General features: G+C 41.1%; 1 protein-coding gene across 1 annotated transcript in view; it reads left to right on the forward strand.

The window, feature by feature from the left end:
• Positions 1–7467: 7467 nt before the first annotated feature.
• Positions 7468–26192, forward strand: part of LOC131234012 (brefeldin A-inhibited guanine nucleotide-exchange protein 2-like) — a 46335-nt gene continuing 27610 nt past the window's right edge. Inside the window, exon 1 of the mRNA XM_058230962.1 lies at positions 7468–8969. Within this exon, the coding sequence (XP_058086945.1) occupies positions 7750–8969 (1220 nt within the window). The 5' untranslated portion in view covers positions 7468–7749. The remainder of the gene's footprint in view (positions 8970–26192) is intronic.

A 26192-nucleotide genomic window follows, 5' to 3' on the forward strand; every position in this document is an offset into this window, starting at 1 on the left:
TATAGGCCCGTTAGCCACCTGTCAAGAGGTGGTTCTCCTCGAGGATTTGATGGGCTCCACAAGGAGATCCAAACGTCCAAAGTTGAAAGAACATACAAATAGCAGCAATATGTGTCCGTCCTGTCGAGGCCAGCTGTCACTGGGAGATTGGATGAGAGAACTTTGTGGACTCCATCAATGTGCATAGCTATCAAACTGCATCCAGAACTTCATACCCTGCATTCGTCAGAGCTACACGTCTGCAGGCAGCGATGTTATACTCTACTCATACATGTCTCTCCATTAATCTCGACAAGAAAGAGTGTCCAGTCAGATGTAAGCTCATGACATAGGACGTGGCAAGCAACTGTTGGTTATAAGGGATTTGTGGGTCCCACGTGAGTCAACAGCTTACGTTGTACTCTTTTCTTTCTCAGGGCTTTATATCAGAAAGCTGGATTGGGATTGGCTCTTTCTTTTAATATGCTTCCTTGTTAATTAGGTTTCGTAATTGATATTAGTTTATAAAAGATAGACTTCTAAGTGTGAAGGAAGTTCCATTCCTTGGTTATAAATACAGGAGCTCACATGGTGTAGGAATGGCTTTTGGTTTTTACATTTTTTTTTTCTTTTATTCTCTATGTGAGAGAGAGGCTGAGGCAGAGGCAAAGGAGATCTTGAACCTTGTTTATCCCTTAGGTCTCATCATCTGGCCAATCTAAGCCGTTTAAACTCCTCGCACCTTCCTTTAGATTCCCTTCATCAGTGATTCCGTCTTCTCTGCACATTGTTGGGATTGCCAATTCAGGTTGTGTACCACATTGTATTGTAAAACGATGCAAAGCCTGAATGAAAGATACCTCGCTTTGGCACTGAGGTCTTGGTATGGATCCCTAGTGGGGGTGGCCAATTGTGAAGTGTGAACTGGCCGTGGAGTACACTAACAAGCTAACCAAAAAAAAACATTGTAAAAGGATGGAACATATGTAAAGTACTGTCAAAATCTTAGAACGTGGAAGGAAGGGAAATCAAATGATTTACTGAAGGAAATCAATTCAGTGGAATCGGTTGAAAGGACGAGTGGCTGTGATATGTTGTAAGGTCAGTTATTTTGTATCATAAGTGAATTTTGGATACAATAGCATCATACCATATGTGTTATCATTGGAGTTGGTTCACCATATATAGTGAGTATGATGGTTGCCTATAAAATCATATGAATTGGTTCAGTTTGTATGATAATGCTTGATAGGGTGGAGTGTACTCTGATTAACATGAGGCATGTTCCAAATTCAAAGAAGATTCTAATATTTCCGGGAGATTTGGATGTACTCGGATGTAAGTTTGTCAGTTATAAAGGGGTCTTAGAAGTTTTAAAAGGGACATTCATTGTTATGAATGTGCAAAGGAGCAAAAATCTTTACATGTTGATCTGTATCAGGTGGAGATGCAACATTTGTAGTGAAATCCATGTCGGTACATTTATGGTATGTGTGCCTAAGCTACATGAGTGAGCATGGTATAAAGTTACTTCTTGATATTTAATTAATTACTCGTTTAAAAAATGTTTATTTATATATACGTGAGCATTTCATATATGAAAAATAATTAAAATTATCATTTAAAACTAGGAAACATATTAGTAAATGTCAATTAGATTATGTACATTTGGATGTGTGGCACCCGTTGTTTTTGGAGGAGAGTTGTCATTCTTTGTCACATTCATTAACGATTTCATGTATGTGTTTATTTTATAATGTATAAATTCGATGTTTTCGTCACTTTCAATATGTGAAAGACAATGATTGAAAAATGGATATGGTGAAAGGTGAAAATCATGAGGATAGATAACGATGAAGAATTTACTTTTATGGAGTTTAATCAATATTTTAAGAAGAAAATCGTGAGTTACAGCACAATGAGGCATACACATAACAGAATGGTGTGGCCGAATGTATGATTCAGACTTTTTTGGAAAGAGCTCGAAGTATGTTAAGTAATTCTGAGTTGGGCAACGAACTATGGGCTAAGGCCATCAATACAATTTTTTATTTAATGAATCGATCTTTATCTACACCTATTAATTGTAAAATTTTGGAAGACGTATGGAGTGGTCGGGAAGTTGATTACTCAAGGCTATGCATATTTGGTTGTGATGCTTACTTTCATGTACCGTCAATTAAAAGAGATAAGTTAGACTAAATGGTTAATAAATATACTTTTGTCGGTTATAATAATGGTCTGAAATGATACAAATTGTATGAGCGGGTTTCACAGAAAATCATATTTAGTCGGGATATCAAGTTTAGTGAAGGCTCCTTATTTTAAAAGGATAGACATAAAGAAACAGAAAAATCAACAATTGATGTTTAAACGAACAAAGGTGAAACATTGGAGAAGTTGAGTCACATATTGATGTATAGGAAGATGTGGTAACACCACCTATCAAGAGAAATCCACAAAGGGATTACAGGGTACAATTGAGATACATGGATGACTCAAAATGTTAAGTTTGATCTTATTATAGATGAGCGTGATCCATCTACTTTTCAAAAAGCTTTAGAAGACAGAGATGCGGAAAAGTGAGTAGCAGCAATGCATGATAAGATAGACATTTTATACAAGAATGAAATGTGAGAGCTGATGGAGCTGCTTATTAGGTGGAAAGCGATCGGTTGCAAATAGATTTACTTGAAGAAAATGGATAGATACAATGCTAGATTGATAGCGAATGACTATGCTCAAAGGGAAGTGTCGACTTTAAGGAGATATTTACATATGTGGTTAAACAAGTATTTATAAGATTTGTATTACCATTGGCTGGCCAATAGAATCTAAAATTAGAATTGTTAGATGTAAAGACTGTGTTTTTGTATAAGGAACTAGAAGAACAAATCTATATAAAGTAACCTAGAGAGTTCGAAGTGCATGGAAATGAGAATATGATTTGTAGATTAAAGAGGCCGTTGTCTAACCTGAAATAGTTGCCTATGCAGTGGTATAATAAAATTGATTCTTTCATGTTAAGCCAACAGTTTATCAGAAGCGAATTCGATCATTGTGTCTATTTTAGATCACTGAGTAACATAGAATTCATCATTCAGGTGTTATATGTTGATGATATGTTTATCGTCAGCCATAATTTGTCTGAAATTAACATATTGAAGGCTCAATTATCTGAAACATTTAAGATGAATGATCCGAGGGCTTCAAAGGAGCAAAGACAGGGAAAGGAGCATGATATGGTTGTCTCAATTGGAGTATCTCGAGAAGGTCTTAGTCAAGTTTGGACTGAAAATTGCTAAACTAGTTAGTACATACACTGCTCACTTTCGGCTTTCTTCGAAGCAATGCCCTATGTCAGATAAAAAAAAGTGGTATATGTCTCGTGTGCTTTACTTGAGCATGTTTGGTAATCTTATGTATGCCATGGTCTATACTAGACTGAATATATTTCATATACGGTGGGTATTATGAGTAGATACATGTTAAACCCTAACAAACAACATTGAGAGGTAGTGAAATGGTTACTTTGTTATATACGACGTACAAGAAACTATGTCCTAACATTCAGAAATTCTGAAGAAAAACTTTTAGGCTATTTAATGCAAATTATACATGAAATGTGGATAATAGAATGTCGACTTCCGATTACTCATTTGTGTTAGTTGGTGGAGCTATCAGTTAGATCTCAAAGTTTTAGTACGTGGTTACTTTTTTTATAACTGAAGTTGAATATATGACAGTGACAGAAACATTCAATAAAATTATTTTGGTTAAAAGTGATGATGAATGAGTTGAGGCTTCAATAAGAAGCCATGCCTATGCGTTGTGATAGCGAGAATTCGATGTACCACTCATAGATTAAACACATTGATATTCATCATCATTTTTTCTATCGAATGTTAGAGGAAGGATGTATTACTCTTGAGAAGATTTAACGCTAGTAAAAATCAGACGGACATGTTTACGAAGGTTGTTATTGCAGAAAAGTTTAGGTTTTGCTTGACTTCTCTGAGCTTGACAAAGAGTAAATGAAGATGAAGTGTGCATGAGAAACGATAATGGTGTTATAATTGAAGATGATTATAGATATAGATAGCAACTTGGAGTAGTGGAGTTGGAAGATTAAAGTCATAGTGAAGATTGTTGATTAAATGCCTTTAATCTGGTGCAGTGCAATTGGTCAACTAAAGCCCGTTGTGATGTTTCCGATTAACCAAGGTTTGTTTTGGTTAATTAACAAACTCTCTTAATATCTCAATTAACTGAAGGTGCAACCAACAAAATGCATAAGTTTTTTTTTTTTTTTTTTAAAATTTTTTATTATTATATAGAAAATATGGGTTTTGTTTTTACTCTTGTATAGAGTTATATAAGCATGTCTCTAAGCTCGATTAGGGTAGGTAGAACAAGGTGAGCTTACACAATTTTTAGGATTTTGCAAAGAAAAAAGATTAGGTTTTCTATTCCGTAAGTTGTTCTATATCTTATAATTCATTGTTCATGGTGGATTAATTGTTACTCTGTGTTGTGGTTTTTTCCCACAAGAGTTTTTCACATAAAAATTAATGTTCTTTGTTATTATTATTATTATTTTTTTTGTTTTCCTATTTTGTGTTTAATTCACTATGAGGTTGCTTTTGTGCCCATAAAGGGATTTCAATGCCCAAAATGGAGTTGGATGTGACTTGACTTTGACATACAGGAGAAGGGAAAAATCAAATATTATTTTGTATGCAAAAGAAGTAATTAGACATCCCCAATTATATTCCTACCCTTGTCTTGAAACGGTTTAATAAGAATGCTTCATAAGTTGGCTTAGAGGCCTAGTATGATCAAGATCTCGGTATGGCCTTGAGTCCACCGTCTACTTCCAATCCCTTCGGATGCTTTCTCACTTAAATTTTGCAACTCACACAGTCACCCTTTACTCCCATAACTTTTGCAGTAGAAATTGCTTCCAATTGGTTTATCAATATGGTGGATCATGGGTTTACCCGGTCCAGATTTACAGCACATTTGCCCACCTGAATTCACTCGGGAACTGTGGGAGAAATCCATCCCATCATTGGGTGTGCCTTACAATGCACATGCTGGTTTTATACGCCAGACGCTGATGATGAATATGGCTGTTGATTAATTTTTCCAACAGCTATTTTTTATGAATGTGTGACGCAGCTAGCCAGGGAGCAACCTGATGTTCAGGCCTCAGTTGTCTGCATGTGAATTAATTGTATCCAATTGCGAGTGTCACGATCCGCATTCATGCAAAACAGCCACTTAGATGGGACCGCCCCCAAATTCAGTCGTGGCCATCCTAATGTTATATTAGTGGACACTTGTTTGAGCATGGATTATTTTTCATTTTATTATTCCATTTGATATCATCAACTTGTTAGGGTGCAACTTCAGTATCCACTTGACTGTGGGGCCCACTATATGTAACTTACATCAACTACGTCCATCCGTTTTGAAAGCTCATTTCATATTATGATTAAAAAAAACAAGCAGATCCAAAATCTTAGATGGATCACACTAAACAGTGGTGATTGAATACTCATCATTAGAGACTTCTTGGGGGCCACTGGAATGTTTATATGCCATCCAACCTGTTGATGAGGTAAAAAGTACCTGGATGAAGGGACCACACAAATATCAGCTTCATTCAATACTTTTGTGGCCCACAAGAAGTTTTTAATGGTCACTCACCACTATTTCCCGTGGCATGGTTCACCTAAGATTCGACTCTACCCATTCTTCCAATCACACGTTAAAATAAGCTTTCAAAACAGATGGACGGGGTGGATGTAAGGCACATACATCAAGGTGGGCCCAACCTTTTAATGGGATAATCCAACGTTATTCCTTTCACACAAGGGTGCCAAAAATGTGGACGGTTCGGATTGATGCACACACGTGAAATGTGCCATTTGCTGTCCGCACGGGCGTGGCTGCCAGCCGCATCCAGCGACTCCTCTTACAAAAGACAAATGCTCGTGTACTCGCCCTCCTTACGTGGGAGGGACACGAGCCAGCGTGCCAAACGCGGTTTAGATCTGGGAGTTTCATCAGGTGCGCCCCAGGATGAACTTACCCTGGACCGAAAATCAGGCCGGACCACCATCACGTGGGGTATAGTAGCCCTTGAATGTAGGGCTGGTCAGTTTATTTTAACCGTCCATTTTCTGTTGTACGTACGTAGGCAGCTAATGAGCAGAGCGGCCCATTTTTTGGCCTTGGCAGGGGCCGGGATACTCCGCAGCGAATATCTCGCTTGACGAGTGCTTGGAATTTTCTCACACATGCGTGCGAGAGTCGATGACCATCTGCAATTCATCTGGCAGCCCTCTTCAGTTGTTCAAAGGGAAATGACCAGATACAGCAGCAGCCATTTATCCGGATAACATGTGATATATGTAGAATATCCTATCCGTACAAAATGTTGTCCACATCATGTTGATCATCTGACACGAAAATCAGGCCGATCAAATATATAAAAGTACACAAAGACAAGATCAATGGACAGCCAATTGTATGACTTAGTGTACCGTTTTTCCTCTCACAATGAGTGGATTAGCCTGATTTTCATTCCAGTTGATCATCATGATGTGGCCCACCTTTTTTAACGGATAGGATTTTCTACATATGTTACACATTTGTACAAAAATAATGGCTCTACAAGGACCTATGATGCAGATGATCAACAGTACTGCACTGGAGCTGGCCTCTTTCTTTCCACATTTGTGATGACCGGTACTCACACAGCCACTGTATCTAGAAAACGTATAACTAAATCCAAACTGTCCAAATTGCGGGCCCACTTCACAAAGGGCATGGCTCCAAAATCAGATCGATCAGACCATTATAACCTAAATCAATGGACTTTGGTTTGTTGAACTAGCACAATAAACTACTTTGCATTTCTGATGCCCATTAGACGGTGATCAGTTAGACAGTCAGGATGATACCCATAAAGTGGGACCCACTGTTTTGGACGGTTTGGATCGAGTACTTGTATGACACATCTGCAGCAGCTATGTGCACGCGTGTAGATCATTTGTCAGACTGCCAGAGTATCTATGTTTTTCATAGAACAACGTAGTGTGTCTCTCGCGTATGATGAAAAAAAAGCATCGCGGTACATTACCAATTTTTGAAAACATTATACAGATCCAGAGCATTCATCAAGTGATATTCACTATTATCATACACTGATCTAAACATAACATCAATTAATGCATCATCAAGGCCACGATGAAAAATGTATCATGACCTTATAACCGTCCATTTTTATTTACAATAGCTCAAGTAATTACTAGACCATTCTATTTTTCCGGTTTTTTCATCTAGATGTCGGGATCCACCTGACGAGCGGCTCGGATACAGATTACGTGTAGCTTGTACACCTGTGAAATCAGAGTTAGTTGAATTTACTCGGTGAGTTTTGGTCAAGTAGGACAATGCATTGTTCTTACGGCCTTCACGATCCACACTGAGTTTCGATTCGGTAAACGGTTCCCAAAACCCGACACGGCCTTAACCCCTTCCTTCCTTTCTTCCTTCCCACTTGCAAGCATCGAGCGAGAAGGCGAGGCGAGCCAGCATAGATCGAGCGAGCAACGGAGAGATAGCCATCACTAGAATCCCATCCAAATCCTACCCGCACAAAAAACCCCAAACCCGCATACTGCACACTCTCATATCTCTTTACCAAAATGCCCCTCTTCTCTTCCTTGATCTGATCTATTCCACTCTGCTACTTCGGGAATGGCTTCTTCGGAAGCCGATTCCCGTCTGAGCCTGGTCATAATCCCAGCCCTCGACAAGATCATCAAGAACGCTTCATGGCGCAAGCACAACAAGCTAGCCCACCAATGCAAATCCGTCATCGACCGTCTATCTTCCCCTTTTACTCCTCCTTCCGAAAATGCTTCTCCTTCCCAAAATACCCCTCCCTCCACCCCTTCCTCTCCTTCGTCCCCAGACGATTTCTCCATCCCTGGCCCTCTCCATGACGGGCCCACCCAGCTCTCTCTGGCCGACTCTGAAACCATCCTCAGCCCTCTGATCGCTGCCGCCGGATCTGGTTTCCTCAAGATCGCTGATCCCGCCCTCGACTGCATCCAGAAGCTCATTGCCTACACCTACATCCGTGGTGAGGCTGATCCGTCTGGTGGGCCCGACTCCAAGCTACTCTCCCGCCTGATCGAGTCTGTCTGCAAGTGCCATGATCTCAGCGATGACGCCGTTGAGCTCATGGTCCTTAAGACCCTGCTCTCAGCTGTCACCTCGATGTCGCTGCGAATCCACGGCGACTGTCTCCTGCAGATCGTGCGAACGTGCTACGACATATACCTGGGCAGCAAGAATGTCGTCAACCAAACGACTGCGAAGGCATCCCTGATCCAGATGCTGGTGATTGTGTTCCGGCGGATGGAGGCTGATTCATCGACTGTGCCAATCCAGCCAATTGTCGTGGCGGAGCTGATGGAACCTGCTGAGAAGTCGGGCACTGATGTCAACATGACGCAGTTCGTGCAGGGCTTCATCACTAAGATCATGCAGGACATTGATGTGGTCTTAAATCCAACGCCATTGTCGAAATCTTCGTTGGGGGGCCATGATGGTGCATTTGAGTCGACAGCAGTCGAAACAACAAATCCCGCGGATCTGCTGGATTCGACAGATAAGGACATGCTGGATGCAAAGTATTGGGAGATTAGCATGTATAAGACAGCATTAGAAGGGCGGAAGGGGGAATTGGCAGACGGAGAGACAGATAGGGATGATGATTTGGAAGTTCAGATTGGGAATAAGCTGAGACGGGATGCGTTCTTAGTGTTTAGAGCACTTTGTAAGCTGTCGATGAAGACGCCACCCAAGGAGGCGTTGGCAGATCCATCTCTGATGCGTGGGAAGATCGTTGCTTTGGAGCTGCTGAAGATTTTGCTGGAGAATGCGGGAGCTATCTTTAGGACGAGCGATAGGTATTTGGTTAATTTATTCTGTTTATGTATTGAGCTCTTTCTATTTGAAATTATATCTGGTCATCTTCTTTATCTCTGCTCGAGCTTTTCGACATGCGAGTCAACTTGTTCCTTGAAATTTATGTGGTAATACGCATACATTGCATTTTGAATTTGTTTATTTGTGCATATATGTTGTGTAGTGTGGTGGAATAGACTTGCAGTATGAAAATCGTTATGTAATTAAAAATGTCTTTCAGCTTAAATGACATTGTGGTATTACTTTCCATATGCATGCATACCAGTCTGTACTCATGGTGTATATACCATTCAATCCAACCTATCCAAATGTGGGGCCAATTGTTGATCGATGATAACCAAAAACTGGCTATGAGTATGAGTGAATGAGCCTAACTGTCCGATTGGTGGGCATAAAATGGGGGATTGATTTGAAAACGGTCAGTTGTTCTAATTCAACAACCAAATGTCAATGAATTAGAGTTAGAGATTATTCAATAATCTATTTTGGCAGATGCGCTATCTACAATGTGGCCACTATTTGGACTGTTAGGGTTGACTTACGTCTATGCCACTTGTGCCATTTCAACGTGCATGTGTATGTCATACTCTGATAGAACATCAACATGTTTTCTCTAAGTATTATACCAGCTTACAAGGGTAATTGGATTCAATTACATCTCATTGCACAAGATCTTTTTCATCTAATGACTACGACAACCCAGTTATTGAGTCAATGAGATCTTGACACCTGAATCGTAAAGAAATAGACAAGAGTACACCCACAATAATATTTTAGTATAGAGGGAGAAATAATTTATTTAGATCAAACTTCCTACGATACTTAAAAATAACTCACTCAGAAAATTTTGGAATTTATCTTCCCCCTCCCCCCCGTTTCAAATCAATCTAATCTACCTAAGATAATAAAAACAAATTTAGGAAATAATTCTCAAAATTTTTATTCACATCTTAAATCAGCTCCCATATCATCGGTCAGATTCCCCCATATCTCCCACAAATAGTAAAATTTTGCTCGTGATATTTAGATCTCAAATCTATAAATAAACAATCCAAAATCAGCATATGATGGGCCCTAAGTGGGCCGTGGGCTTGCATCATGGGGTCGTATTTGTTGACATCATTCAATCTAGCAGCGGACATTGGATTAAAATTCAATGGTCAAGGTTTTCGCAGATGTTTTTTCATTCATTCATTCTGCAATAACATTTTTTTTTTCTTCTAGAACAATGGATGTTTTTAAACCAAAACTTTGCTTTGTGAGCTAGGATTAGTTGCGTGAAGCTTCTACTGTAGGTGCTGCTCCCCTCTCTCACTTCATGTGTCCCTCTTGCACCGAAGTCTTCTTCGCTTCATGTGGAGAGATTGGAATGGAAACTATCGGGGTGGAGAAGCAAATATCTATCGTTGGGAGGTCGGTTAACTCTCATTAAAGCAGCCCTTTCAAATATGCCTCTCTACATTATATTCCTCTTTAAGTGTCCCAAATTGGTGTTAGTATGAATATGATTGGAAAGACTTTGAAGAAACTTTTTGTGGCAAGGATCAGAGGAAAAGAAGAAATTCCATCTAGTTGGGTGGGGAGCCGTTTCTGAGTCTTAAGGGGGGATTGGGTTTTCTCTAGGTAATGGGGAGAAAATTTGGTTTTGGAAGGACGTGTGGGTGGCAGAATCTCCTCTTTAGGATGTATTTCCAAGACTTCCTAGAATATGGTAGAAATTGATCTTCCGGTTTCAAGGTGCTACTCGAGTGGTGATGGTGTGAAGGCGTGGTTGCCCATGCAGAGGGAACCTTTCTGATGAGGAGATCCAAGACCTTGTCATGCTCTTAAGAAGTATCCAGCTCCTTCATCGGAGGGGGAGAGAGACCTGATGAGGTGGCTTAAGGAGGCTTCAGGAAGCTTTTAGGTTTGATCTTTTTTCAAGATGCTTAGCAACTCTCAAGAGGACGGCGAGAGTGCGAAGACATCTTTTGCATGGAAATATGGAGCTCCTCTGAAAGTGGCGGTGTTTGCATGTCTAGTAGGGAGGAAGCGAGTATTGACTATTGACAACCTCTAAAAAAGGGCAATGATTATTCCAAATGTTTGTATTATGTGCATTAGGGACTTGGAGTCAGTGGATCACTTGTTCATTCATTGCCCCTTTGCTCATGAGATTTGGTCTAGCTTCCTTGAAGCTTTTGATATTTCATGGGTGATGCTGGGCATTGCGGAAGTGTTGCTAACTTCTTGGCATAGGGTGAAGCTAGGGAAGCAAGAACGGGCTTTGTGTGAAGGTTATCCTTGTTAGCTGGACTTCGGACGATTTGGGGCAAAAGGAATGGGAGATACTTTAACAATTTGAGTTCCTCTTTGTCCCTTGTGGTTGGAAGGGCAATGAATTGTGTGGCAGGTTGGATCTTTTGTATATACACTCTAAAAGATTTAAAATTTTCTTTTCCTTTGAGTGAGTTGTATGCAATGCTTTTTTCCCCCTCCCCTTTCTTTTAGTGGGTTGTAAGCTTTTGCGCTTGTTCAGTGCTCTTCCAATAAAACTATGTTCCTTTCAGGAAAAAAAAAGTTTTTCCCATTTCCAAATCTGGATATTATATGTGATTGGTTGTTTTGAAACTCCTAACAATTCTTTTTTATTACGTAGAAGTAATGTTTTAAAATGCATCACTGCAAAAACCCTGCAAAAGGTCAATACTTCCATTTAAAGAAAATACATGCTAGAACTCAATGCTTTGTTTAATAAAACTATAAGGCAAAGGATTAAACTAAACAAATGGCATGTTATGAAAATGATATCTATATCTGCAGGCATGCCCAAGATTTTGAGAATGGGAACCTGTATCCTTGTCAACATTGTTCTGTATTAGTATCTGTATGTGGGTGTCATAGCAAATAGTTCTCTAGCTGGCATCCTCTCTCTGTTAAGCAGTGCCTTCCCCTCTAGAAAACTCTATATCTGAAACATTTGCCTCTTGACCATGGACAATTAGATCCACAACCGCCTACATGTGTCTTTTTGGTGCTTGCATTTTAATTGCCCTAGTATACTTTGTTGACATCATCGTCATTGCAATTTGCAGCCTTGTCCCAGCTAATTCGGTTACGAATCTTTTTTTTCTATTCATAGTCAAAGCAAGTATTCTAATGATTTATTGGCAAAAGTTATACGTCCAGCTGCCCACTTGACATCAATCTTTCTTCTCCTTTGTTCACTCTCTTCAAGTCGAGGACAAGATTGTTCATAAATCTCAGGAGGTAGGCAAGGTGATTATGAAGCACCTCAAAAACCATTTTATGTTGGAGAATGTTTGGAGACCCTCTCTGCCTGGATGATCTAGCTTTTGAGACTCCGTTGGATGATAGAATTTTTGTGCTTGAAAGGAAGTGTTATGGGGAGGAAATTCTATATCGAAAATCGGAAATGATAAAGCCCCAAAACCTGAAGGTTTTATCCTTGTTTTCTTTTAAAAGAATTGAGAGCTCATTATAGACAGCATCCTATAGATGTTCAAAGAACTTAATGAAAGGAGACACATTTGTAAGATCATCGATGTAACCTTTATTGTGCCTTCTCCAAAAAATGATGCCTCCAGGGAGGTTGTCGACACTAAAAAAAATGTTTGTCATCGATGGGTACAAGCAGCAACAAGATGGTGTTCCAGGTTGATACGGTGCTGCCAAATGACATTGATACGGTGAACAACATCAATATGTCGAAGATGGTTCTTCCTAACAACATCGATTGGTTGATCCCTCCAATAATGTTCAAGAATAGGAGACACAAGCTCTAGCGTCGTCAAACTTCTTCTTCATGCAACAAATCAAAGTGCAGTCTATGCAACAAGAGCTTATGGTCTCGTAACAACAGATCAGATCAAAGTGATATGACCCATGCAATCTGGATCATCAAACAGATTAGGCCAAAGCTTGACACACCAATGGCTAAGATCGCACCATCCAAGCAGAGCCAATACATGCATGCAATGTTCAAGATTAGCCATACTGTTAGAAGACATTTTCTGCTGCTTGTTACGGATCATGGATGAAATCCAACAGTTAAACTATACACCAAAGATAGCTTCTATATCAGCTGCAACAACAGAAATGCTGCATGGTTCTCGGTTGCAACAAGGTAATAGCAACAGAGGATTGTAGCAAATCAACAACAACAAACAGATTGTTGGATCCAGCAACAAATCCTTTGTTGCGGCGGTTACAACTACCTTAGGTCATTGCAGCCCATCAATAGAGGTTATTCTCCCTGTTGAGGAGGGATCAGACATCAGAAGACAACAATGAGAGAGCAAGAGAGAAGTGAAGTGGAAGAAAGCTCTGCTGCAAAAACTTCCCAAATCTCTGCTAAAGCTCTCGAAATTATCTGAAACAACTAAGAGGAGTCCAAGGTCCAGGTCTACTCTCGACTCCAGAAGAAGAGTCGAAGTGTTTTGACTTGTATTTCACTAGAGCCCACATAAAACAAAAGTGTTGCTAGCGTTCTGTAAATCTTTATTCAGTACAATACTACCCGGAATATTCTGAGCTGAATGGAGGTCTCATATGTCCGCTCAATAAGCTTCGTCACTAGTCCTTGCGAAATTATTTTGGAAGTGCTTGCATCAAGACTGAATGAGGTCATGGGAGACACTATTCTGCCCATTCAAAGGGCATGTACAAAAGGATGATAATTGTAGATGGTGTGCTAATTGCTAATGATTGCTTAGATTCAAGGCACAATAGTGCTGAGGTGGGATTCCTTTGCAAATTTGTTATGGAGAAAATATATGACCATGTACATTGGAATTTCCTAAATTGCATTCTTGCTTGCATGGTCTTAGATTATACATGGAGATTGGAGATCAATGGATGTCTCTCTTTCTTCAAAAGAAGGGGGATGTCTTTCATCTGCTCGCTTTGTTATCCATTCTAAATGGCTTGCTAAAAGTTCTTTTCAAGAGCGGCCGTATCTGCATCAAGGCGATCCACTCTCCTCTTCTCTTTACCATCATAGGCGAAGCTTTGAGCCGATTGTTCGAGCTGATTCTTTGGGTTTCATTAAATCCTTTCATGTGGGCAACATGGCAATTCCACATCTCTAGTTTGCGAATGATCTTTAAAACTATTTAGTGGAAACTTTTGGGTTCGGGGGATGTATTTGTCTGTACAGCTTGCTTTGGAAATTGTAGGTGCTTCCTAGGATCGTTGCTTTTGTGTAGTTGGGTGTGACAGAATCTTAGCGTTTGATTGTGTTTGATGCAGAAATATGGTTTTGGTTAGTGGTTGCATTTGGTCGAGGAATGCTGAGTGTGCCAATATTGTATTCATCCGTTGCTCCTTTTCATTGCTGTATGAGGATGGTGTTTTTGCCAATTCAATGTCGCATGATCAATGCAAGATCCATCGATCAGGCTGTTGTGGCTTGGAGGCAAGGCTTTTGGGGCCATAAAGGGAAGACTTTATGGAGGTTATGCTTTGTGGCTACTGCTTGGGCTTTTAAGGGAAGGAATAACCATACCTTCAACAACAAATGTGAATCAGCTGTCCATGCTGTGGAAAGAGTTAAATGTCTTGTTAGCTTTTGGGCTATGGTCTTGAAAGTCTTTGCCAATGCCAGAAGTGAGGGTCGTTCTTTAGATTGATTGTTTCTTCTTTGTAATGCTTTAGCTGTGTAATGATCTTTTCTTTTCTAATAAAATTTCTTTTCACCTATAAAAAAAGTTTGTAGAGGTGGCAGCTTTGCTAAGGTCTGTTAAGCTGATTGTGGAGTTTAATTTCCTCTCTGCTGTGGTTGAAGGAGATTTCTCGTTGATTGTAATCAACCTTTTTAATAGACTATTAGGTTGTGCTTGATTGGAATCAACATATGCAATGGTCTATTACATAGCGCCTATGAGAGTTTTGTGCTCTCATTGCTGGTCCCAAGGCCGGATAAAGGAGGGTTGTGCGGGGTTGGCAGCTTGTGTCAAACTTATGCCATAACTTCCATCATGAATCTAGACAATAAGGCTTAGATGATGGTGGTGGTTGAGGGAGAATAAAACAATACGGTGGATTGGGCCAGGGGGCAGTTAGGGTTGTATGTGTGTCCAAGCACATTTCATACCCTTTGTTCCTAAGAACACAAATGAGAAGGTGGATGATTTGGCAAAAAGGTGGGCTGTTTAGGTCAAGTTTAGCTATCGCTGTCCTGACTAATCGGTGCTCTTTGTAAGGGTCTGGGGTGTAGGGGCATCTTGGTGTGAGATGTGCTTCGTTGGGTGGTGGTGTTGTATTGCTGCTTGTTGTTGTTGTTTATGTTATCCTCTTTTCTTTTAATAAAATTGCTATTCATCAAAAATAAAAAGTTCATAGATGATCTTATTATTATCATTATTTTTTTTAATGCCAAACATATCCAAATTGCTAACCGTAAAGTGATTGTTAGATGTTTCAACACTACATTAGGTCTCAAATAATTAAATTAATCTTTTTAAAAGTTGAACAGTTGGTACAGGGGTGGATGCTTAGAGGTCTGCTAGAGTGACCAGCGATTTTGTCAGGTTGTAGTTTGGAGCAATTTCTAATTCGGTGTCCGAGGTTTCCCTTGGGCATGGGCACTCGGTTATTGAATGCATGGAAAAAAGGGCTGCCTGCTTAGAAATGAAAGGGTTGCATCATTCTCATAAAAGCTAATGTGTCAAATCTTCGCCCTATCTCCTCTTTTAAAAATTCTTGCGGCTCTTAGTGACAAGATTGAGAAGTTCCAAGGGGGCTTCTTTTTGGAAGGCAATGTGGACCGGCATAAGTATCATATTTTGGGTTGGAAGGAAGTGTGTGAATTAAAAAGGATAGGAGGTATCATTTTGGGATCATCTATGAAAGAAACATACCCCTTCTTGGAAAACCATGGAATTGAAAACGGTTATGTTACAAATGAAATGGCCATTACATGAAGGAAATGATCTGATGTAGGACAGTCTAAAATAGAATGCATGTGTGAGCACAAAAATTATCTAGCCAAATAAATTAAGCAAATCAATTGAAATATTCACATTCCACATCATAGTAAAGATAATAATAAATGGAACATGCAATGGTTGTAGACCATCATCATGATCATACGGTGCCGTATTCAAATCATGTGTGGATTGGATCCGGCGAGGGATGGGACCTCCCGATCTTGCATGGTTTCAATCCAACAATCAATGCAACTTCTCTAGTCTAGGAAATCAAATGATTTTTGGAATAGGGATGACTAGAAAATCTGAGAGAGGGTTGAGATCAATTCTCAGATTTTCAGTGTCAATAGCAATAAAGAAAAAGACTAGGCATAGAAAGAGAAGAAGAAAGTTGGGGGGCTAGAAATAGAAGTTAGAAGAAGAGAAGAGACTAGGGGAGGAGAAGAACGTACCACAGAGAGGGGGGAAGGAGGCACCAAGCTTTCATTAAAAAGTCATTATTAGGTTTAGGGTAGAAAACACCGTATTTATAAAATTCGGATTTAAAAGAAAATGACTAAACTACCCCTATAACAAAAGAAAAAAAAAGACGTAAAACAAAGCTTTCTAAAAAAAAATAAAAATCATGCGTAATAGATCAGTCTTCTAACTCATCCTACAGGTGTGTCCTCCTAATGTGGGGCCTTCAATTAATCCAGGGACACATTTAAGGTCTTCAAAATCCTCATTGGTTGTGCCATGGACCATCATCATGCCATAAAGATGTATTCGTCGGCCACCTTCGTCTTTGATAAACTTTGAAGGGTCTGATGTCCTCATCATGATCACTCCCATTATGTGATATAGGTTGAATTGGTCCGTTGTTAAAAAAATATAAAACCATAAAGGGCACATTTTGAAATTTTTTCTCATTTTTCTACTTTATTCATTTCAACCATGAAGGAAGCTTAGAAACTAATTTGAAACTAGATCTAGGCCTATTTTGAGTATCTAATACAGAAAATTTGAGTGGGATTCAATGAGCCGAAGTAGAGTGGACAAAATTGGGAAACATAAGAAGGGGTAAACCATCACCTTTTTTTTCCCCATTTTCCGTCTTTTTGCTATATTTATATGCAAGGGGCCCCAATCCACCAAAACATGCTTGATTTTTGTTCAATTAGGGTCCATTTGGTCACGAGCTGACACTGCTTGACAACCAACATTTTACCATAGAATGGCCTAATACACCATCAAATACATGTCTAGAAAAAAAAAAAAAAAAGAAGAAGAAGAAGGAAAAAGGACTACATATGTGGGATCCTACTTACAAAAAATAAAATAAAATAAAAAAATCTCTTTTTTTTTTTGAAATTTACCAACACCTTTTGGGATCCTCATCTGGCTTCTCAAAAGACATGGGAGAGTCTAATTTGAGGGAGGTACTAGTATCCATGATGAGGACATCGTGCACACGCACGCTCGCACACCACCACCCCTACGCACGCACGTATGCAGAAGGAGGACCCCACCATCGATCTGGCTCGATGACGACGTACAGGGAGGGCCTCCTAGTTAGAAGACAAGTTTTGGTTCAAAAAAAGTAGGCCCGATAGTTAAGAAAAGTCCATCATGGGATCTCATGATCGTGGCCCACTCGTCAGATTGATTTCATATTTTAAGTTTTGCTTATTGTTATTATTTAGAGCATTGTGAACGCTTTAGATTTCTCTGTTTGGTTTTTATTTTGGTTTGCTTCATTGCCAAGTAATAGGTTGCGCACATAGTGCGAGTTTTGGGCATAGGATTTTTCCTATAAATAGACACCCCTTGTAGTTCTTTTGAGGCATTGAAGTTATTAAAAAAATTTCTGCTTTATTTTTCTGCTCTCTTCGTGAGTTGTGGAAGAATTCAAAAGTGGGTGCGAAGCCCTCCCTTTTTAAAGGGCTAACTACCGTGGTGCGAAGCCACATCGATCTCAATTCATTCCCATCCTCCATCATCTTTTTTTTTTTCCATCTTCCCCCACCATTCATACTTCGAATTCATCCTTTTTGTTGCATCAGATTTCTTCATTACAACAGGTTTTCAGATTTCGGCCCGCAGGCGAGCTGAAACTTCTGCGGAGCACCACACTCAGGCCAGAGCTCGGATCGACGTCAGATTTGGGAGTTTTGTAGCCCAAGCCTGACCAACCAAGGCCTAGGAATCCGTTTCTGGATTCCATCCCCCACCACACGTGTGGCCAGCCTCAGGCACACGTGCGCCCACACCTGGCTCGCTGTCCACACGCAGGGATTGTCTCGGGTTCAGGTTTCTTCCTATTTTCCTCTCTTTTATACATAATTTCATAAATCCTGACCCTAGATTACATTATCCCTAATTGATTTGTCCCTTTTCTCATCCTAGGGTTCCTTGAATTGAGATTGGGGAATCCCTTAGATTATGGACTGGTTCTTATGCATGTGTGGTTGATTTCTATTTCCCTTTGAGTATTGTTTGGTTCATAATTTTCATTGATCCAGCCCTAACATGTGTAGGCCTGGATCCGCATAGATTCCCCTTTAATTGAATGTTTGGATTTTCATGTGGGATGTGGAATTTGTGTGATTGTTTCTGAATTGGTGTGATCTAAGCTTGAAATCTTGCATATCATATTTAAATTCACGTCCTGCATCAAATTTGGTATTAGAGCCTAGGGTTCTTGTAGGGGAATTCACCACATATTTAGGGTTTAGTTTATTTGAGTCCTTCATGCATCCAATCCATCATATATAGCTGCTAGAAAACCGTAGTCTCTGATATATGTAGCTGAATTTTAGTAACGGTGTGTAGTCTCCTTCTTATAGAGTCTTGTAGGGTCATTTAGTTTTTTTAGATGCATAGTTGTTGTAGTATGTCCTTAGGATTGAGTTAGCCTGTGTATGCCCACACGTACGGGTCGCGGTTTTGGTTTACACCCTACTCTTAACATGGAGCAACTACAAGAATCAATGGCCAAGTTAGCCCAGCAGGTTGAGTCTATGTCTAAGCGCTTGGAACAACGCATAGATCAACGCCTTAACCAATTTGATGATCGCGTTACTCAAATAGAGGCCTCTCTCAGGGCAAACCCCACCATTGGGGAAGATGCCCATTCTCAGGCAGGTGGTTAGGAGATTAGACCAAGGAATGGAGGCGGCCAAGGAGTTGGTCATGGGCGCGCACCTGTGCACCCACCCCGTGAGGGACATCATGACCAATATGACCCAGATGTGCAACTCCTCAAGGGAGTTAGAGTAGATGCCCCTACTTTTGATGGCCACTTAGACCCTAAAACTTTTTTAGATTGGTTGGCGGATATGGACCACTATTTTGAGTGGTATGATATATCGGATGCTCGATGAGTCCGATTCGCCAAGATGAAGCTTGTGGGTCAAGCAAAGAGGTTTTGGGCGACGGTTGAGCAAAAAAAAGAAAGAGCGAGGGAACTCCCAATAGTTCATTGGGGAGAAATGAAAGAAACGCTAAAAGAGAAGTACCTCCCTTTCTCTTATCGCCTGTGGTTGATCAAGGAGTGACAGTCTCTTCGACAAGGTTCCATGAGTGTTGCTGACTATATTGAGAAATTCGAAGAGTACTTGACTTGCTGTGAGGTTGATGAGGACCTCGTACTCACCCTTGCTCGTTTTAAAACGGGCCTCCGTCCTGACATTAGGAGAGAATTGCTCGCCAAAGACATAGACAATATCGAACAGTTGTACTAAGTAGTGTTAGATGTCGAGCAATACCTTAAAGCATCTGTGGGAAGGCAGTTTGACTTCCGCGAATCTGATGCTAAGGCCTAGAGCTCGGCATTTTAGCCCCGAACCAGTGGATCCGACCCGATCAGACCCGATCTGACTCGATTCGAATAGAACCGACGGTCACGATCGGTCAGGATCGGGTAGCCTCATCCAGATCCGAAATATTTTCGGGTTGAATCCGGATAAGTCTCGCTTCGAACCGACTTGATCCGAAATTCGATCCGTTTGGATCCGATCTGATCCGGACCAATCCGATCCGGGCCCTGCATGGTATGTATTTTATTTTATTTTATATATAAACGATCATTTGAGATAGGAAGACAGAGAGAGATTAGTATTATATCATTTGAGATAAAAAACAGAGATTAGTACTAGGTATTAGAAAGGGAATGAAATTTTTGTAATTTTTTAGAAATAAAAAATATAAATGAAAATGGAAAAAGGGGTGTTGATAAGAACTCGGATGGGTTTTAAGATCTCACATTGGTTTTACATAGTTGCAGAGAAAGAGAGATATAGAGGTGAAGGTTACTTGACATGCAAGCAAGTACTCGATGGGAGAGGAAGAGAGAGGGAGGTGAAAGTTTGCTTGAAAGGCAAGGCAAGGGAAATAGATTGGGTACTCCCGTTGACTCTGGCCAATGGCTAGTGTTCGGTGCTATGTGGGCCCCACCATGATGTATTTGTTTCATCCATGCTTTCCATATATTTTTACTGATCATTTTATAATGTGAGTCCAAAAATGAGTTATATCCAAATCTCAAGTGGACCACATTACAGGAAACAGTGTTGAACGAGGGTCAACCATTAAAAATATTTTGCGGGCCATAAAAGTTTTAGATCAAGCTAATCTTTGTTTTTTCTCTTCATCTGGTACTGTATGACCTAACCAACAAATTGGATGTCAAATAAATAGCAGAGTGGGCCTTAGGAGGATTTTAATGGTGGATATCCAATCGCTATTGTTTTCATGTGGTGTGGTCCACCTGAGATTTAGATTCCTCTCATTTTTTGGATCAACACATAAAATTATCTTTAAAAATGGATAAACGGAATTGATGAAACACATACATCATGGTGGGGCCACAGAGCACAGACCACCAGCCATGGCAGGGGGAGTAGCCAATCCGTTCCCCAAGGCAAGTACCTGATGGGAGTTATCATGACAGCTATTCAACAGTACAAAAATATATAAATTTAATAAAAGATTTAAAAACTTCATTATGTACTCACGATAGCAAGTGCTGTGGGTTTGATCATGAGGTATATGTTATATCCAAACCGTCTATCCATTTGACGAGCTCGTCTTAAGGCTCGAGACGAAAAATAAGATATATCTAATAATCAGGTGGACCACACTACAGAAGGCAATGGGGGATTAACGTATACCATCGAAACCCTTTTTGGGGTCACAGAAGTTTTGGATCAAGGATCAATATGAAATTTGTTTTTCCTCTTCATTCAGGTCTTTTTGACCTTATGAACGGATTTGATGGAAAATAGATGGAAAATAAACGTTATGGTGGCCCTACGAATTGTTTAATGGTGACAATCATTATTTCCGCTTCTACTTTTGGTGTGGTCTAGATGATCTTTGGATATGATTCATTTTTTGGATAATACTCTAAAATGATCTCTAAAAATAGATGAACAGTGTGGATATAATAAATACATCACTGTGGGGCCATGTAATTTTGATTTCCTTTAAACTGTTCGTACAACTCGGAGCTCGAGGAATGCCAGTTCTCGTCTTGGCACGACACATACCTGCAGCAGCTATATATAGCTGGTGTGAGTGACGTACACTAGCCATCCGCTTCCTTTTAGTAAACTATGTGGGGCCGCTTTGAATTTTTTTTTTGGTTTATCCACATTGTCCATCAGCTTTTCCATATCATTTTAGGGGTTGATAGTAAGTTTTAAGTATATCCGGTGATTAAGTAGATCACACCATAGGAAACAGTGGGAAATGGACGTATTCGAATCCTGTCCAATCCGATCCGACTCGGTTTTCCTGACTGAGTTGGACTTGGATCGGTTAAGGCCAACAAGGGTTTGGATCTGTTCGAATCATATGACACGGACTCAGTCTCGGATCGGAACGAGTTCGAGTAAGGCCTTGCACATTTCGGACCTGGTCGAGTTGGACCGAATTCGATCCGACTCGGTCCGATGCCCAGCCCTACTAAGGCCAACCCCTCTGGGGCTAGACCTAAAACGGGATTCCAAAACAAACCTTCCTCTAATGTTCAGCCCAGACCTAAGGGTAAAGAGATTGTCGGGTCTAGTTCACGTGGAAGTGGGGCCACTAGGTGTTTTAGGTGTCAGGGGTTTGATCATTTTGCTCACTAGTGCAACACGAGAGAGGGAACCAAAGTACTCCTTATTGATGGGCAAGTAGAAGTAATGCCCCCAGAGAGTGATAGTGAGGAGGAATATGAGCCAGTCGGAACCCCTAGTGATGAGGAAGAGGGAGCACAAGAGTCTGTGACCCTCGCAATTGTGCGTTACGCCATAGCTCAAGCCAAGAGCACTGATGACTAGCGTCGCAACACGATCTTCTACACTCATGCAAAATGTGGGGAAAAGAGCTGTAAGATGATTGTGGATAGTGGTAGTTGTGCCAACGTGGCATTGACTAGCACTGTGAGTCGTTTGGGCTTGAAGCTAGAAGCCCATCCTCAACCCTATAGAGTCTCTTGGGTTGATGAAACATCCATTCCAGTCTCGCACCGCTGTCTTGTCCTTATTCAATTCGGATCTTATAAAGACACAATTTGGTGTGATGTTGTTCCTATGGATGTGGGCCATATTATTCTGGGTAGGCCGTGGCTCTATGACAGGGATGTTACCATATTTGGTCGTTCAAGTGTGTGTACATTCTGGTTTGAGGGCAAGAAGGTCAAGCTAAATTATCTGCCACCCAAGAATACAACTGGAAAAGAGTTCACCACACAGAGTGGTGTGAGCGGCCCAAAAGAAGTGAATGAGTCGAAGTCCAAGTCCAAACCGCTCCATATTTTGAATGCCAAAGACTTTGAGCCAGAGACGGAGGCAGACTCGATGATAGACGTCTTGTGGCTAGGAAGAGTGTACCAGAGACTAGCGTAGAGTTACCCACTGAGGCCATTAAGCTAGTACATGAGTTTCGTGATGTCTTTCTTGATGATTTATCGAATGAGCTTCCCCCTATGAGGGATATACAACATGCCATTGATTTAATCCCTGGGGCAACTCTACCAAACCTCCCGCATTACAGAATGAACTCGAAGGAGCACGCTGAGTTGAAGAGGCAGATTGATGAACTCCTAGAGAAGGGTTTCATTCGAGAGCACGGAACTACCAAACCTCCGTGTGCCGTGCCCGCCCTTCTTACACGTAAGAAGGATGACACATGGAGGATGTGTGTTGATAGTAGGGCCATTAACAAAATCACAATCAAGTATCGGTTTCCCATACCGCGTCTTGATGACATGCTAGATATGATGGCCAATGCTACTATCTTCTTAAAAATCGACCTCAAAAGTGGGTATCACCAAATCTGTATATGCCCTGGTGATAAGTGGAAGACGGCCTTCAAAACTAGGATGGGCTATATGAGTGGCTAGTTATGCCTTTTGGGTTAACTAATGCCCCAAGCACTTTCATGCGTGTGATGACCTAAGTGTTGAGACCCTTCATGGGGAAGTTCCTGGTCGTATACTTTGATGATATCTTGATTTATAGCATGACTAAGGAGCAACACCTCAACCATTTGAGGCGGGTTTGTGGGATCCTTAGGGCCGAGAAGTTGTACGCCAACCTAAAGAAGTGTGCGTTCTTGTCTAGTAGTGTGATCTTCTTAGGTTTTATTGTGTTAGCTGAGGGCGTATCGGTGGATCCCGAGAAGGTCAAGGCCATCGTTAATTAGCCTGAACCTCGCAATATTCATGAGGTGCGCAGCTTTCATGGCTTAGCCACTTTTTATAGGCGGTTCATTCGAGGCTTCAGTTCCATTGTGGCTCCCATCAAGGACTGCATAAAAAAGGAAGAATTTCAATGGACAAAGGCAGCCTCGAAGGACTTCAAGGAGATAAAGGTCAAGATGACCGAAGCTCCAGTTACGTGACTTCCAGATTTTTCAAAAGCTTTTGAAGTCGCATGTGACGCGTCAGGAGTCGGCATAGGAGTACTTAGCCAGGAAGGGCACCTTGTCGCCTTTTTTAGTGAGAAACTAAATGAGGCAAAGCAAAGATATTCCACCTATGACAAGGAATTCTACACGGTAGTGTAATCACTACGCCATTGGCGACATTACCTGTTACCGCAAGAATTCGTCTTGTTCTCAGATCACGAGGCCTTAAGATACTTGAACTTTCAGAAGAAATTAAGCCCCAGGCACGCTAAGTGGGTTCAATTCCTTCAAGAGTACACTTCTGTGCTTAAACACAAGGCCGGCATAGAAAATAAGCCTGCCGACGCGTTGAGTCGTCGAGTCGCATTACTCAACTCCATGAGCGTTGAAGTTATGGGCCTTGAGCGCATGAAAGAAGAGTATTTTGAGTGTCCAGATTTTGGGGTTGTGTATATGTCTTTATTAGAGAGTCCGTCAGGAGCTAACAGTGAGTATTTGATTTTTGACGGATATTTGTTTAGGAGTAACTGCTTGTGCATACCACGCACTTCCCTTCGCGATTTTCTTGTCTGGGAGTTACATTCAGGGGGGGTCGCGGGTCATTTCGGTCGTGACAAGACCATTGCCCTAGTAGAGGATAGATTTCATTGGCTAAGCCTCAAGTGGGACGTGGCCAAAATTATAGGACAATGCCGTACTTGTCAACTGGCAAAGTAGAGGAAACAGAATGCAGGATTATATACACCTTTGCCAATCCCATTCATCTCTTGGCAAGACATCAGTATGGACTTCGTGCTTGGACTTCCCAAGACTATTCGAAAGCATGACTCCATATTTGTTGTCGTGGATCGTTTCTCTAAAATGGCCCACTTCATTCCTTGTTCTAAGACCTCCGACGCCTCTCATGTTGCCAAGTTATTCTTTAGTGAGGTCGTCAAACTGCATGGGTTACCAAAAACCATAGTGTCTGATCGTGACGTGAGATTCATGAGTTACTTTTGGAAGACACTATGGCTCATGATGAATACTAGGCTCCAATTTTCTTCTGGCTACCACCCTCAGACCGATGGCTAGACTGAGGTGGTTAATAGGAGCCTAGGGAGTTTACTTCGATGTTTAGTAGGGGAGCATATCAGGATATGAGACGCCGTACTACCCATAGCTGAGTTTGCATACAATAGTTCTGTCAATAGGTCCATAGGTCTAAGTCCTTTTGAAGTCGTTACTGGTTATAAGCCTAGGAAGCCTATTGATCTTATCCTCATGTCATTGTCCCATAGGCCCATAGCTGAGTTTGCATACAATAGTTCTGTCAATAGGTCCACAGGTCTAAGTCCTTTTGAAGTCGTTACTGGTTATAAGCCTAGGAAGCCTATTGATCTTATCCCCATGTCATTGTCCCATAGGCCAACAGAGTCTGCAGAGTCTTTTGCGCATCACATACATTCATTGCATCAAGAAATCATGCGAAAGATCACTACTAGTAATGAACATTACAAATTTTCTGTAGACCTACATAGACGTTTCAAAGAGTTCAATATTTGGGACTCTGTGATGGTCCGCATCAGGCCCGATCGGTACTCTCCAGGGGCTGTTCGTAAGTTACACGCGCGTAGTGCTGGGCCCTTCAAAATTATAAAGCGAAACGGTCTCAATGCGTATGAGGTAGATCTTCCACCTTCCATGGGAATTAGTTCCACATTCAATGTGGAGGATCTAGTTGCTTTTCAGGGACCCACTGATACTTTGTCCGGCCCTTCGCCCACCCATCTTGATGCCCCAGCCTTACCCTTTGATCCATGGCCTCTTCCCGACCTTTCATCCCAGCCTCTGCCTCCTATACATAGCCTTCACACACCCAGAGAGGAAATAGAGGATATCCTGGACCATGAGATAATTTCCATGATGGATGGCGGGTTTCAGAAATACCTAGTTAAATGAAAGTCACGCCTAGCTTCAGACAACGCGTGGCTCACTGAGGAGGAGCTTCGGAGACTTAATCCCGACATTCTATAGCGGTTCAGGAGTTTTATTTCGCCAGTGGCGAAATCTTCGCAGCCGGGTAGAGTTGCTGAGGACATCATGCACACGCACGCCCGCACACCATCACACCTACGCATGTATGTACACAGGAGGACCTCACCATTGATCTGGCTTGATGACGACGTCCATGGAGGGCCTCCTAGTTAGAAGACAAGTTTTGGTTCCAAAAAAGTAGGCCCGATAGTTAAGAAAAGCCCATCATGGGATCTCATGATCGTGGCCCACTCGTATGATTGATTTCATATTTTAGGTTTTGCTTATTGTTATTATTTAGAACATTGTGAACGCTTTAGATTTCTCTGTTTGGTTTTTATTTTAGTTTGCTTCATCTTCAAGTAATAGGTTGCGCACATG

The sequence above is a fragment of the Magnolia sinica genome, chromosome 18 (assembly GCF_029962835.1).
Source record: "Magnolia sinica isolate HGM2019 chromosome 18, MsV1, whole genome shotgun sequence".
NCBI classification, from domain to species: Eukaryota; Viridiplantae; Streptophyta; class Magnoliopsida; order Magnoliales; family Magnoliaceae; genus Magnolia; species Magnolia sinica.